The sequence below is a fragment of the Excalfactoria chinensis genome, chromosome 13, assembly GCF_039878825.1.
Source record: "Excalfactoria chinensis isolate bCotChi1 chromosome 13, bCotChi1.hap2, whole genome shotgun sequence".
In the NCBI taxonomy this organism is placed as follows: Eukaryota; Metazoa; Chordata; class Aves; order Galliformes; family Phasianidae; genus Excalfactoria; species Excalfactoria chinensis.
In genome coordinates this window covers 5,022,154-5,037,410 of record NC_092837.1, presented here as the reverse complement: position 1 = coordinate 5,037,410, position 15,257 = coordinate 5,022,154, and the positions used below count along the sequence as shown (strand labels likewise).

General features: G+C 52.3%; 2 protein-coding genes across 9 annotated transcripts in view; both read left to right on the top strand.

Moving 5' to 3' along the window:
• Positions 1-11,827, top strand: part of FLT4 (fms related receptor tyrosine kinase 4) — a 46,272-nt gene extending 34,445 nt beyond the window's left edge. For 3 of the 7 annotated variants that reach the window (XM_072348498.1, XM_072348502.1, XM_072348504.1), the window contains 12 exons: positions 795-908; positions 1,119-1,207; positions 1,503-1,650; positions 2,077-2,171; positions 2,635-2,757; positions 3,061-3,172; positions 3,528-3,627; positions 4,076-4,181; positions 5,087-5,226; positions 5,727-5,850; positions 6,638-6,723; positions 8,028-11,827. In XM_072348498.1, the coding sequence (XP_072204599.1) occupies positions 795-908; positions 1,119-1,207; positions 1,503-1,650; positions 2,077-2,171; positions 2,635-2,757; positions 3,061-3,172; positions 3,528-3,627; positions 4,076-4,181; positions 5,087-5,226; positions 5,727-5,850; positions 6,638-6,723; positions 8,028-8,247 (1,457 nt within the window). In that variant the 3' untranslated portion in view covers positions 8,248-11,827. The remainder of the gene's footprint in view (positions 1-794; positions 909-1,118; positions 1,208-1,502; positions 1,651-2,076; positions 2,172-2,634; positions 2,758-3,060; positions 3,173-3,527; positions 3,628-4,075; positions 4,182-5,086; positions 5,227-5,726; positions 5,851-6,637; positions 6,724-8,027) is intronic. The other 4 variants (XM_072348503.1, XM_072348501.1, XM_072348499.1 and 1 more) reach the window with 4 other exon arrangements.
• Positions 11,828-14,169: 2,342 nt separating this feature from the next.
• RNF130 (ring finger protein 130) overlaps positions 14,170-15,257 on the top strand; it is a 39,585-nt gene continuing 38,497 nt past the window's right edge. Inside the window, exon 1 of one of the 2 annotated variants that reach the window (XM_072348004.1) lies at positions 14,170-14,728. In XM_072348004.1, coding sequence (XP_072204105.1) covers positions 14,365-14,728 — 364 coding nt within the window. In that variant the 5' untranslated portion in view covers positions 14,170-14,364. The remainder of the gene's footprint in view (positions 14,729-15,257) is intronic. The other variant, XM_072348003.1, reaches the window with a different exon arrangement.

The following is a 15,257-nucleotide window of genomic DNA, read 5'->3' as shown; positions in this document are numbered from 1 at the left end:
GAAACTGAATCATGGTGTGGCTCAGCAGCGCTGGCACTGCAGGTGTACAGACGATCTGCAGATCAGTAGCAGAAGGAAGCCTGGCTGTATGAGGTTGTTTTACAGCTCTTTGAGGCATGACTCTTACCTGGCCCTTCAGCTGCAGCTCAGGAAGGTGTTTCTCTCTTTGTCAAACTAAATGCGCAAACTCCCGGGTAAAGTAAAATGTATCCAGGAAGGTATGAAAAAACACACATAAAACCAGAGAATGCATCTTGAGGGTAAAACAGAGGAGCGAGAATTGGTGTGAATTAAACGCTCAGGGAGAAAAGACAGTAGAGAGCTGGCAGGAGCACAACCCTGTGCTTGCTATTGGAAAGGAATTATCAAAAGGGCTTCTGGGTTGGAGCTGAGGCCGTCCTGCCTTCAGTCACGATCAAAAGCCTTTTTGTTTCTAATTTCCCTTCAAACAGTTTTACAGCTCATTATCCCTGCTTGGAGGCTAAAAGGGCAGAGATTCAAACGTGTGCATCTGTATATAAGCCTCAAGTGATCTTTTTCTCTGCACGGCTATCAGAAGGAAAAATGTGTTGGATGCAGGTTGTGTTCTTGCTTTGGATCCCTGCCCCTGCATTACAGCATTACAGACAAGGCTCTGCTATTCAATTTGGAAATAAGCAGTAACAAAACGTAGCAAGGCTTTGGGATTGCAGTCTCCAGCAAGACTCACGTTATCACTGTGCTAGGAGAGAGTGGCAGGGGGAGAGAAAAAGCTGTGAGGAAGCATCACCGTGATGTGGTTTGTTTGTTTCCAGAGGGAGCTACTGCAAGTGAACACAAGGCACTGATGTCAGAGCTGAAAATCCTCATTCACATTGGGAACCACCTCAACGTGGTGAATTTGCTGGGTGCCTGTACCAAACCCAATGGTAAATATCACAGGGCAACAGGCTGAGCCTGCTCCCAGATATCACTGCTCATCCCCTGTGCCATTTCTTCTGGCCACGTATGTGACTGTGGGGACATGTGGGGATGTGCGTGCCTAGCCCTGGTGCCACAGCTCAGCAAGGCTGATATAACGTGAATCAGGGCAAATAGTGACTATTCCAAATCCTTATCTCTTCCCCTGGTCTCACTAGGTCCACTCATGGTTATCGTTGAGTTCTGCAAGTATGGCAACCTCTCTAATTACCTGCGGACCAAGCGGGAAGGATTCAGTCCTTACAGGGTAAGTAACCTCCTTTATCCCTAGGAACTGCCCCATGGCTAGGGAGGGAAGATTTGCATTCAGAAACATAATCTAACAATGAGGGAAAGACAGCCTCTGTCTGGCAGTATGTCAGTTTTACACGGAGATGCTGGTTCACTGCAGCATCAGGGATGAAATTTCTTTCTGCAGAGGAGGATAAATGCTTCCAGGCCAGAATTACAGTCTAAGAGCAGGACAAGACTGTGCAGCTCATGGGTGCAGGGGCTGCTGTGTGTGTTGCCTGCTGAGGTTTTTGTTTTTATCTTCTTGCCAGGAGAAGTCACCCAGGCTGCGTATTCAGGTCCAGTCCATTGTGGAGGCAGTGAGAGCGGACAGAAGGAGTCGGTCTGGGACCAGTGACAGTGCTATCTTCAACCGCTTTCTGATGCACAAGAGCCAGACAGCACAGCCAATCCAGGAAGGTAATACCTCACCTGGCTTGCCAAGAAAATGCCAGACTTGCTGAAACTGGAGAATGGGCTAGAGCATGGCAGTGGGCAGCAGGGACCCATCCACAGAGCTGATCTCTCCACTGCTGTGTGGCAATTCCCTCAACAGTGCTACTGTATTTATCTCCTGTCTCTTGTAATGGACTTTAGAAACCCTAAAGGAATGATTAAATGAATTTAGACATATTTTTTAGCTTAAAGAAAGATGGACAAAAGGGGTTTCTCAGTGGGTCCTCCCTAGGCAGGAATGATGATCTGACCTTCAAAGTCCCTTCTAGCCCTACAGGACTATCTAGCTGTATCTCACCCTGGGGCTGTTTGTATCCTGCAGTTCTTGAGAGCAGCAAGGAGGACACAAGGCAACTCAGTGTCTAACCATGTTTTTGTACCCCTGGACAGTGGATGACTTGTGGCAAAGTCCCTTGACAATGGAGGACCTGATCTGCTACAGCTTCCAGGTAGCACGTGGCATGGAGTTTCTGGCATCCCGAAAGGTGAGCACACACTTTCCCATCCTCTATTCTTCTTTCGTGCATGCCTGACTGGAGATTGCCTCCAGTGGTCTGTTGTAATCCAGTGGCCTGGCGTGGTCTGTTGTAATCACAGAGCACATGTGTATGTATGTATACAGGCTCCCATGGACAACCAGTCTCTTCAACTGGCTGTTTCCAGTTTCACGTCCCAGTTTGTGAGATCATTTTGTGATTTTATTACTACAAAACCCTGCACACAGCTGGGTTACAGACATACAGCCAAGTTCCCATCTTTGTATTGCATTCTGTCACCCCCTTATTTATCTCCTTTAAAAATCTTTATTTTTAGTTCCTCCTCACCCCCCCAGGTCCCTCATTACAGCTCAGGTTAGCAAGGGAAGAATAAGGGAAGGGAATGCTCTGCACTTTATGATGGCAGTTCCTGTCCCTCTGATTTTGCTTCTTCCTCTTCATGTGCCTTCAGTGCATCCACAGAGATCTAGCAGCTCGCAACATCCTGCTGTCAGAGAACAATGTGGTAAAGATCTGTGACTTCGGCTTGGCCCGAGACATCTACAAGGACCCTGACTATGTCAGGAAAGGCAGTGTGAGTACCATCTTGGGGATGGACTAAACTAAGGAAGATAGAAAAAGGCAGGAGTGGAATCATGTGTGGCTGGGACCAGGAACCATTGGCCTGATGATGGAGGTGCAGTCCTCCACCACCACCAGATTTGTCTCCTTCCTTCTGCTGCTCAGTCCATCAGCAGTCCTCTATCTTTATACTCTTCCAGTGTCTTCATCCCTCCTTCTGGCCTCACCAAACCTCCACTCCTCTATGGAGGGAGGATCAGGGCTATTGTCTCTGGTTCTGGAATGAACAGTCCTGCCTTGCCTCTCCTTCCTGCAGGCCCGTCTCCCACTGAAGTGGATGGCTCCAGAGAGCATCTTTGACAAGGTCTACACTACCCAGAGCGACGTCTGGTCCTTTGGGGTCCTCCTCTGGGAAATCTTCTCACTGGGTGAGTGCTGAGGGGCACGTGCTGCTGAGGCAGGCAGGGGCTTCTGTCCCACCTAGCAGCTCAGTGGATGAGTCTGTGCATGAGGCTCTTGTCTCTGCAGCATGTCTGAGGAGTGATGGGAAAGATGTCAGTCTGGGCAAAAGAAATACAGAGGCCATATCCACCAAGGAACAGGGTGATGGGGGCAGCTTCTTCCTTACTGAGGCAGAAGAACCTGTCTTAGACAGAACTGATGTGGGCTGTGCATCAGAAGTGACCACACATCCCATGTGTTTTAGGAGGAAGTCCTTCTCTCAGGACAAGGGTTGTTTTCTGATGGCACATTTCATTGTTCCCTTCTTCAAACCTCTTTTAGGGGCATCTCCATACCCTGGAGTCCAGATCAATGAGGAGTTCTGCCAAAGGCTCAAAGACGGTACCAGGATGAGAGCTCCGGAGTATGCTACTGCAGAAATGTGAGTCAGAAACCTCATGGATCTCAGGACAGGGCAGGCAAATGCAGGGACTGTTCATCCACTATTGGGAAGAGACAACCTCTCCTCTCCTGGTGGCTGCCTGGAGGGTATTCCATATGGGTTCAAATGCAGGACAGGACTATCTAGGGGCACCAAATTTTGTGCATAACCACACTGGGATGGCTTTGCAAATGGGTAGTGTGCTTTCCCACTCTTGAGAGTAGCTGAGCTGTTTAAATTGGCTCTGTCTGAGCTTGCAGTTGTATTCAGTACACAATGAACCTCCTCCTAGTAGGTCCACGGGGCCCATGTTCAATTTGCTGGGTACCAAGGTTTTCTTCACAGTGCAGGTACACTCTGTTCCAGCAGAGAAACCACATGGGTTGAAGCCACAGAGTGGGGTAGAAAGGGACTTCTGTGACATAAAACCATCACCTCTTCTTGACAGTTACCGTATAATGCTGAGCTGCTGGCATGGTGATCCCAAGGAGAGACCAACTTTCTCAGACCTGGTGGAGATACTGGGGAACCTTCTTCAGGAAAATGTCCAACAGGTGAAAACCTCTCTGTGTCCCTGCTCAGTTTTGAACAGCTAGCTCACTGTGTCCTCCTCTGACTCCCCAGCCAGTGTGAAGGCCACAGGTTAACACCGTGTCTCCAGGTCTGTCATTCGGGAGTACTGGAGACAACAGCTCTGCAGTAGCCTTCTCATTGCATCCTAATATAGTTCCAATCCTTGCAGAGCAAGTGTTCTCTCAGTCGTCATTCTGGTATTTCCATCCTAATCTCCAGATGATTATTGGTAATGTTTCAGCTGATTCAAGGCCCTGGCACTCCTGCCTCCCACATGGCTGCATAATGAAAACCAGGACTTCACCAGGGCTTCTGAAACTCTGTCTTCAGATCTAAATGTCAGGGTCATACGAACCAAATAACTGTTCCATTACAGAAATCAGATGTATGTAATTCTGAGAAGCTCCTACTAATCACCACTGTGTGGCTGCTCACCAGCACTTATAGCTGTGATGAGTGTGCAGCTCTGCTTTTAGGTTTTATTTCTGGGTGTTCCATTTCAGAAGGTTACTAAATGCTTACAAATGAGTACCGTCCCATCCTGTCCCTCTGATGTTAACCTTTCCGCACTGTATCCCAGCAGAGGCAAAACTAAGCCAGTGGTTTGTTCCCACAGAGCAAAGTGCTCTGTCCTTGTTGGCTGAAGAGCTGTAGGTGCTGTCGGACTGAGTTGTTTTCCTGCTCACAAACACCTCCGTGCAACTGCAGCTCTTGCAGCCTCATAACTCAGAGGGCACAGAAATCTCTAGACAAATAGTTTGCCTGAGAGAAACGAGACATAATAGGAATGCGCCTGCCCAGCTCTGCCAGCTTCTGTTTGTAGAGCCCTTTTTTGGCAAGAAAGGCTTCCCTTTCTTGTAAAGCCACTCACTGTTCTTCCTACCAGGAAGGGAAGGATTACATCCCACTGAATGACTCTCACAGCTCAGAAGATGATGGTTTCTCCCAGGTGCCTTCCTCTGCCCAGCAGAATTCAGATGAAGAAGACTTTGACATGAGGATACGTTGTCACAGCCTAGCAGCAAGGTGAATCCCCCCTGAAAAGGGCTGAGGGAGCCCAGCAGCAGCCAGTGGCCTGAGCTCTATGGGAGCCTGAGGGATATGGGGAGAACACAGTAGCAAGAAGCTGGAAAAATCCCAGTTGATCAGGTGTGATCCAAGCACTTCGGCCATAGCATCTTGCTTATAAAAGCAAAATTACTTTAGCCCTGTACTGGTGCATGGCAGCCCCCGATGTCCGAGCACATGACATTCCTCCTCCTGCTTCCAGCTGCACTGTCAGAGAAACACATCCCACCAACGTATCCCACCAACGTCATCACAGCCATCACCCAGTCTGGGTGCTCCCCACAGCAGGAGTAAGGAGACACAAGGCCTAAGCTGACACCACCCTCCTCCCCACAGCCACCACTTGGTTCACCTACCTCCCTGCATGCTGTAGTTGCAGGGCCAGGAAGTTGAGTTCAGCTCCTGTTTGTTCAGGGCTTTGACTGTTGGCTTTACTGAATACCATGTGCTTCTGTCAGTAGATATTACAACTGCGTCTCGTTCCCTGGTTGTTTGACGGGAGGAAATCAGATCAGGTGTTCATCCAGGATAAAGACATTCGAAGAGTTTCCCATGACACATACAATGTACAAGGCACACCCGGTGAGTGGCATCTGAGTGGGGTTGAGCAGGGGGCAAAGAAATGTTCTGCTGTTTCCTGACACCTTTGCTGTTAAGGTCGTGGGAGGAAGGTCACTTCTGTCTAATGTCAGCCCGTCTGTACCATTCCCGTTCAGTCCGTCCAGTCCTACGTACATTCATTTCCCCCTCTGGCATGTATGAGTTTCTCTACAACACAGCTTGTCTGACTGAAACAGGGAGGTTTAGACCTGCAAGCCAGGTCTGTAAATGATCTCAGAGAAGAGTCTGCTTTTCACCCTTCTCAAATCTGTAAACATAGCCTGGTTAAGCATACTGAAATCCAGCTCTGACTAGATAAATCCAGAGTGCTTGTCCTGGAGCTCCTCTGTGCTGTCACACCGCAGTATGCAGCAGGAGCCCTCCTGACCTCTGCAGACTGGTCTGGTTCTTACATCTCCTGCGGTGGCAGAACTGAAGTCAGTACCAGTTGTCTGAGGGGAGCATCTCACCTCTCACAGATTTCATGGCAGTACATCTTCCAGACAGGGAGCACTCTGTTTTTCCCAAAAGTAACGCTGAGCTGCACACACAAATCCTACCTTTGAATGTGCTGCTTTAAAAAAGGCAGCTAAGAATATCACCAGCGAGCTCCGTGCACATCCAGCTTCTTGCTGGAAGCAAAATGCCCATACTCCTATTTTTCCTGTCACAGGTAGACATGATCTCATCTCCTGAACAATTCCTCCTCCCTTCCCTGTCTGATCAGTCGACAGGGATGTTACTGATAACTCCTGTTTCTTCCTTGCAGGACAATCAGACAGACAGTGGGATGGTTTTGGCATCTGAGGAATTTGAGAGGATAGAAAACCGACACAGAAAAGAAGGTGGATTCAGGTACTCCTTAAGTCTAGCCACTCAGATCTCTCTGCTGTCGAACACAGCAAGACAAGGAGAAAGCTCTCGTCTCCCTGTAGGATACGCCTCTTGGGGCTCTCAGCAGCAGCAGGGCTGTGGGATCTGAGCCAGAGAAATCCCTGCACACACATTTATGAGAGGCAAAATGCACAAGGAACAGACCTGCATCCTGCTTAGGTTTTAAAAATGTTAACTATGCCCATTCGGCAGACAAACACATGTTACATAAGGCCTGAAAATGTCTCCACCAAGATAATGAGGTGTAGTGGAATGATGGTATTAAAAGGGCTTTCATTGATTATTGAAACTTTCTGGCGAGGTGTATCACAGTGGCAGACTGAAGCCTTGTGGGGTTTTCCCCAGCCCAGCCGAGTTTCCTTCAGCCCTGATGTGACAAGGCAGGCAAGGTCTGGGCCTTAGGACTTCCTGCCTGCTGGTACTAAACCAGGATGTTTTGAGTAGTTATGTCCTTGACCAAGCTTTGATTCCGAGTAAGAACACATCCTGCTCATCTCTGCTTGGTGCTGGAGCAGGCTGGGACATCATACCTGTGACAGTGTGAGCCACATCAGCTCATGTGCCAGCAAAGTCAGTCCCAAGCCCCTCCTTCTCCTTCTCTCCCTTCCAACACCAGATCAGGCTGGTCATTTTCCTTGCCATTACCTATAGCCCTGTGGCCTCTGTGTTGTATCAGACTGTCTCCTGCTTCTTGTCCTTGTCCTCTTTTCCCTGAGGCACTTTCCTGTTGTCTCCTACACCATGGGCTACTGATGTCCCATCCTCTAGGAAACAATGCCCTTTAGCCTTTCCTTGGACATCTCCCTGCCCTTGCTTCTGTGACTTCTTGCCAGTCACTTGCTATTGGCAGGCACAGAGATGGGGTTGCTGCTTTCCTTCCATGTCATCTTCTGTGGTTTCTTTTTCCCCCATCCTGGCTGTTGGTTTATATCAGCTGCTGCTACTCATGCCAGGTCTAGGAGAAATTGAGGTGATGTCTCTCATCTCTACCTGCTCACTGAAGTCCCAACCCTTTCCTGGGCATTCCAGAGCTATCTGGAGGAGGTCAATAACCCTGTGGCTGGGTTATATAGAGAGTTTTTACCGTGCATAAGGTTTAGAGCAAGGTCATTTATTGTGCATTGAACCAGAGGTGTCGGTCCATTCCTGACCCCGCCACCACTCTGTGCATTAGCAGATGATGTTTCCTGAAGCTGGGTTTTCTCTAAGCAGGGTGGAGGTTTCCAGGAGGGCTCAGACTGACCTTCTGTGTCTCTCCCTCACAGCAGTAAAGGGCCCAACCGAACTGCGGAGCTGTCAGCAGAACAGTCAGACCTGCGGGGCAGATGTCGGCCGTCATACGGATCCCAGGTCGGAGGCCAGACTTTTTACAACAGTGAATACGGGGAGCTGTCAGAACACTCTGAGGACGGCAGCTGCACCCCACCCGCAGAGGGGGCCAGTCCCCCAGCTCTCCACGCTTCCTTCTTCTCCGAGCAGTACTAATGGCACCAGGCCCTGGAGGCACCCTGCCGAGGCATCCCTTCTCTCACTGAGCACATCATCAGGGTCACTCAGAGCTTCCCCTTCAACCTACGCCCGACCCCAGCAGTAAACCCACCCCAAACAGATGGGGAAACACCAGAGTCCTCGGAACCACAGCACGATGTCCCACGCAGCACCTCCAGCTGCAGCTTCTCTGTGCTGGGACTGGAGAGAGTGCCTTGCTGATTCCTTGGGTTTCTTTCATTTCCGTGGCTCAAACAGATTCATTCTGCTGGCAATTGTGTGCCCGTGTTCAGTACTAGAGCACCTTCTGCCTAGCATCCAGCCTCCGCTCAGATCAGCTTCCCATTCAGAAAGCCTGTTTCAGGTCAGATATAAATAGATCTGTCTTAGTCTCAAGTTTCTTCCTGGTGTGCAGCCTGAATGTTTTTCCTTGGATCGCTTCCTCCTTCTCTCCTCATGATGTCAGCTGCTGAATTGCAGAGCAGAATCAAAGACAAGAAATCCCTGGTGGTATTAGCAGCAAGAGCAGGACATTCTGAAGAGGTGTACGGAGAGATCCCAAGGGATCTTTGTAAAGGTTCGTGCACGCTTCATTCTGGGTAGGTGCCAGCGCACACCCAGCCTCTCCATCTCCTCTGCAAGCAACACCCACATGCCTCTCATCTCTGCTGGAGGGGGACCTGCCATTCTGCTTTATCACAGGGATTTTTTAGCCCTTTCAGCACAGCCATCAGAACGTCAGCTGATGGCCCAAGTCTTCCCAGTGAGATGAACGGCAACTCTTTTTGCAGGCCTTGTGTGAAGCAGGGCTTTATATTCTTTGTGCTGGGAGCTTTGTGCTCGCAGGTCTGCTGCTCTTGCCTTCCGCTTCTCCCAGAGCAGCACTGAGATCATCTGTTGTTCCAATGAGAAATTAAAGCAAAGCTGTGTTAATTTCAGCTGGCTTCTAAACATAGAGTGAAAATATGGTGTTTGCTGAAAGGAAAAGGCTATAAGTGTTAGGGGAGCAAAGTGTTTATTTTCAAGCTGCTGTGAGGGTTTTGGAAACAACGGAAGGAACAAAGCTCTAGCAGTGAGGTGCCCTGAGCTGCATCCCCTGGTGTGCTGGCATCACTGAGCACATGCAGGGCAGCACCTGGTTGGAGCACAAGCCCTAATTCTGGATGGACCACTCTGCACCACGACCTTTCCTGTTGCCCTGGCTCAGAGGAGGCACCCTCTGCCCCATAGGCTCTTTTCCAGTTTCTGTTGCAGAGCTGCCAGCACAATGCAGCTGTCTCCGGAGGACTGACAACATGTATTTGCTGAGGAACCATCTCATCACTTGGGCCCTTTGTTTCTAAAAGACACCACATGAATTCAGGCTCTGGGGAACCTCCACAGTCACTCTCAGCAGATTTCCGCGCTGCTTCCTCACTGCTTTCCACCTACTTCTTTCCAGCCTGTTCATAATCCAAGGGCTCAGCCACAGAGCCGCTACGTCACCACCAGAGGAGTCTGGGTGCACAGGCTGTCTGAACGGCTTGTCATCTTCTCCCACACTCTGGTGGCTGGCAGAGCTCCTCACACAGGGGCATCTCAGCACTGGGCAGTTTCTGCATGCAGGCCATACCTCTGCATAGAGGCAAGAGTTTGGACTTTGAAAATAGTGTTTTCTATCCGATGTACCATTTCGCAAAGCTGTATTTCTCTTACAGAAGGTATTATGTGTTTCCTGATGCGAGTCGTTATGGATGACTTTCCCAAATCTTAATTATAGTTGTCTGCACAAATGTAATGGGGGAGATTTATTTAGCTCATGGGAAAAGCATGGCTGTCATTCAGATTCCCTCAGTCTGCAGAGCGCCCAATGTTCCCCTCCCATCCCATGTCAGCAGGAGGACATGGCTGTGATTTCCATGGCAATTAGAGGCACAGAACTGCACCAGCTGGAGCCAAGCTGGCTGAGGACGTGGAATTTGAAACTGTGTGACAATTGATTCCCCGACTTCTACTGATGTCCCCCAAAGTTGCCAGGAATTTAAGAGTCTTTAAGGAATTGTTATGACTCAGTAAGAACGCTTCTGGCAGGAGATGCAGGAGAGCCAGGCCAGGGAAGCAGGGCAGCCAGCAGGGTGCAGGCCAGGCCAAATTCTCCTGCCCTCATCTTGCCCTGTGTTTTTTTTTTACCGGTGATTCCCTTGGCAGAAGGAAAGCTGTGTCCTGTGCTGGGATTTAGACAAGTGAAAGGGGGCAGATTGCAGAGCTGCATTCAGGCTGCTCTCTGGGTGATGTGCAGCCATGAAGCCACCACTCTCATTCATTTCCAGCATTTCATAAACAGTTCTCTGCCTGGAAACACTGCCCCAGCTGACAGGAGGCTCAAAAAACATCCATGAATCAAAACTGGAAAGCAGAATTCCAGAGTGGCTGCAAATGAGGGTTAAAAACCTACTAGCAAAGCCAGGCACTGGCACTGCAGCAGAGGTGAGATGGAGGCATCAATGCACTCAGCACTCCCGATCTGTCAGTAGTGCTCCCAGTCTGCTGGGTCAGCTGCACCGGGGCTTTAGGTTCCATGTAAATTGCTCATGAGCATCACCGTGGAGAAGTGTTACTTCATGAGAGCCATTGTTAAAGATCCCCTGCTTCGTGCCGGGGAAGGCGCTGAAGTGGTATCTGATTCTAAACATTCAAATCATTCAGCCCCATAGGAGTTTATTATCTGTATTTTACACCTTCTTGAGGCGTGTGGGGGGAAGAATCAGATCCCATTGTATCAGTGCCAACAGCCGGGCATGAACAACACAGCTTAACACGAGCATGTGCTGGCTCTTCAGCTTCTCTTGATGATGAACAACAACTGTAGTGTCAGATACTGAAGAGCAGTTGAACAGTTGTACTTTTGATCTCCTCAAACAATACCGGAATGGGGATGTACAAAGCTGACGCCCATCCCCACGCTCCTGAGTTATTTCTGGCATCTTTTTACAGTCTTCAGATAAGTGTGAGCACAAAACCAAGCGGGTTTGTTCTGGTCTGAGATGAGGCTGTGGTGCCATGGAAGGACAGACAACAAGAAGATATTTCACCTTCTAAAACCCAGGTTTGCTGTTTGTGCCTCCTTCATGAAAACGAAGCATCTCATTCCCTATTTATGAATGCACATGTGTCTGTGGAGAAAAAAACCTGTGTTATCAAGTACCACTTCATTTATATCGCAGTATTTTAGCCTGGTACCTGTTGTTGCTGCAGCAGCATTGGATGTTTCCGTGGGTTGCCCTCCAAGCAAGTAGCTTACAGCATGGGTTGTGTGTGAGTGCAGCAGTGTGGTTTGTGTGTTGTGGGTGAGTGTTTGGGTGTTGCACGTGCGAGTTTCTCCTACCGGTGAGTGTATGTGAGTTCTCACAGCTCCTTGTCGAGTCCTGTGTCTGGAAGCTGATGGTTATATATCAAACCAGTTAGAACACTGCTTTCTTTCCTCTCCTCCTATCGTACTCGTTATCCTTTGTCATTAAGAGTTTTGTTGTAATATCTAAATGTGAACATGAATAAAGTCATAACTGGCGCTGCGCTCTGCTTTGTGGACGCTGCTGTCCACGGGTGCTGCTGGGCCTGGCTCCAGCCAGCCAGCCCCGTGCAATGAACATCATTTTGGCATTATTGTTTGTGCTTTTACATCCCTTTGCATGTGCCACATCCTTGAGGAAACAGCTGGGCTTTGTGGCATTTCCATCCAGGAGGAAACTCGGCCTTTCCTCATGACGAAACCGCACACACGTTGGTTAAGCTGCTGACAGGACTGGGCCCTTGGCTCTGCTGCCATCTTTCCCAGCCCTGCTGATCACCCCAGGGCACTGCACCTCACCCTGTGGACCTTCTTGAGGGGCAGAAAGATGGTGGCATGGCCGAAGGCTCCTGGAGCAGCCATGGGAGCAAAGCTATGGGGCATATGGGGACTGTTTCTGAGGGAAGTGCTCTGCACCCGGTCCTAGCACTGGATGCCATGCAGATGGCCGTGTGGCTGCTGCAAGCTGTACCTCAGCATGAGAACAGGGATGTTGGATCCCTGCGGCAGCCATCACCAGGCACCAGGATGGAGCATGGTTGGACAAGGGAAGTGGGGAGGCTGGGGCTGCATGGTCCCTCTGCACACTTTGCTGTTTAAGTCTGTTGTCACACACGTCGTTAGGTAATGTGCTGGGAGCCTGGCCAGCAGAGGCCCTATTCCTCTGTGCTTGGAGATACAGTGATGCAGTAAAAACAAGGAATCTGAGGCTTCTAGTGCTCTTGTTACCTTTGTGCAGGGGACAAGGATCATGGAAACACAGAACGCCAGACCAGGTTGCTCAAAGCTTCATGCTAAATCTGGCTTCAGATCCCTTCAGCCCTTGGATCCCTGGGCAGCCTGTGCCAGGGCCTCACTGCTCTAACTGTGGTTCCTCCTCTAGTTTAAAGCCATCACCCCTTGCCCTGTCACTGCACTCCCTAATGGAATCCTCCCTAGCTTTCACATAGTCCTGCTAGGCAGTAATCACAGGAAGAAGGGAACTGATAGTAAGAAACGCGCTCAAGCATTGCTGCCAGCATACATGGGCTGGCACAGGGATGCTGTGGGGAAGGAGGTGGCTCCAGGAGGTGTCCCCATGCTGTGTAGCTGCCCCCCGTGCTGCTGCTGCTCCTCTGGCTGGGGGTAAAGTGCAGTTTTTTAGGGCTGTTGTGACGTGTGGCTCCTTGCCCAACGTTTACCAACAACAGCAACATTAAAAACAATCACTGAAAAAAGCAGAAGCGGAACATTCAGCTGCGGCTTCAGAAACGCTCCCTGGATTGCACTGACATTTCTACAGAGCTTTTCATAAGCAGATCTCAGAGGATTTTGCAGCACCACAGGCTTGCAGCACATCCCACAGCTCAGCCGCAGCCTGGCAGGCCAGCCTGCCTTCATGGGCACTGACATGGGGCTCTCAGAGGGCAGGCCCAGCCCTGCTGCTCACAGCTCAATGAGGTAAAGAGAATGAGCTTTTAGGGTGTTATCTTACATGCATACGTGGCTAAGTGCATCGCTAAGGGACAGCACCTCCAAAGGGAGCAGTGCAGCGAGATGCCGGAGGGAAGCGCAGTGCTTATGGGAGCAGTTGGGAAGTCACCAGGGAGGCTGGATCACAGAGAAGCTCGAGCCTTTTGAGAGAACGATGCTGAATTGTCGTGCATCACATCCGGCTTCACAGCATCTCAGAGGGCTTGTATTTATTATTAACATCTCAGGAAGGTTTCCCGTTTTAGCACACTGAAAATAAGTAGCTCTAAACGAGGCGGCGGTGGCCACATCCTGACACAGGAGCCGTGCTGCTGCTGCTGCTGCTGCTGCTGCTGCTGCTGAGCTGGCCCTTTAGCACCAGGCGAGGAGCCCAAACCCAGCCCCAGCACTGCACCATTCACACGTGCTTTTAAACCACGCTGCGTGCTTCCGATGGCCAACGCTGCCGAGCTGACGTCTGCGCTGAGGAGCTGTGGGATGCCTGTTCCCAGCGCTGTCTCCCAGCACTGTGAGCGCTCCTGGAGGCACCATGGAGCAGACCGACGCTGCAGCGGAGGAACATGGGGGCAGCCCCCGGACGGACCCCCAACCTCACGCCACTGTCGCCCTCCCGCGCCCGGCCACGCCCGGAGTGACGTCATCCAGTTAGGCCACGCCCCCCGCGGTAACCCCACCCTATTGGGGCGTGGCTTCGTTTAGCTCCGCCCCTCGCCCTCGTGGCGCCGGGTGGGGCGTAGCGCGCCTGCGCAGTGCGGGCCGCGCTGGGCTGCAGTCGAGGCGCCGGGAGCGGAGCGCGGTGCGGCTGCTTCGGAAGCGGGGCGGGCATGGAGCGGCGGGCCTCGGCCGGGGCGGGCAGCGGGCAGCGCGGTGCGGCGGAGCCCGAGTGCTGAGAGGCGGCGGCGCCTCCTCGGAGCCGTGCGCGGCGAAGGGGCCGCCGCTGCCGCCTCCTCCTCTTCTTCCTCCCCCCCTTGGCCGGCGCGGGCTGCGAGCGGCATGAGCGCGGGGCCCTGAGCGGCCGCCGGAGCGTCCAGAGCTCCCGCAGCTCCCGCAGCTCAGCCGGGACGTGCCGCCGCTCCCCTGGCTCCTCCCATGGCATGAGCCCGGGCTCTCCTCCTCCCCTCGCCGCCCGCTCGCGGTCTCTGTCCTTTCCTGGGCTGTCAGATGGGATAACGCGCGCCCGCCGGGAGCCGAAGATGGGCCCGCGCTGGGCTCGGCGGCGGCGGAGCGGCGGCGGCTCCGCGCTGCTGCTGTTGCTGGGGCACTGCTGGCTGTGGGCGGCCGGCGCCGACGACAACGGCAGCCAGCTGTCGTATTACACGGCCCTCATCAACGTGACGGTGCTGAGCCCCGAGCGGGGCGGCCCCACGCTGCTCCGGATCGACCGCGGCCGCTACGGGCAGGACTCGCCCAAGGTGGAGGTGAAGGGCCTGCTGGTGACCCCGGTGCCCATCAACGGAGGTAACGGCGCCGCGCCGTGCGGGTACACCCGGGGGAGGCGGGACGTGCCCGAGGGGGAGCGGCGAAGCCGCGCTCCGGGACGGGGCTGCAGCTGGCAGGCCGCGTGCTGCGGCGGTGTGCGGTGCGCGTGTCGGCGGTGCGCTCCGAGCCGTCCGTCCGAGCCGCTGCCTGCGGCCGTGGGGCTGTTGTTGGCGTGCCCGCCCCTAGACGCGGCCCGGTCCGTTGTGCTGAGCGCTGGGCAGCGCTTCCAGACGAGTTGTGCCGCTGTGAGTGCGGCTGGTGCCCGTTGGTCGCTTTCTGACAACCGTCGGCCTTTCCGGTGTGTCAACTTGAGCGAGGGTGAGGGCAGCGTCCTGGGTTTGGAATGAAACGTGAGCGGGCGCTTCGGTCACGGTGGTGCGGTTTAATCACGTCTTATTTTGAGACCCATCCGTGACGCTGTACCCAAACTGCTGTCCTCCAGAAATGGCCCCGGATGGATCTCGGCGCTCTCAGCCTCTCTCTGGGCAGCAGCTTCTGAATAATGCAT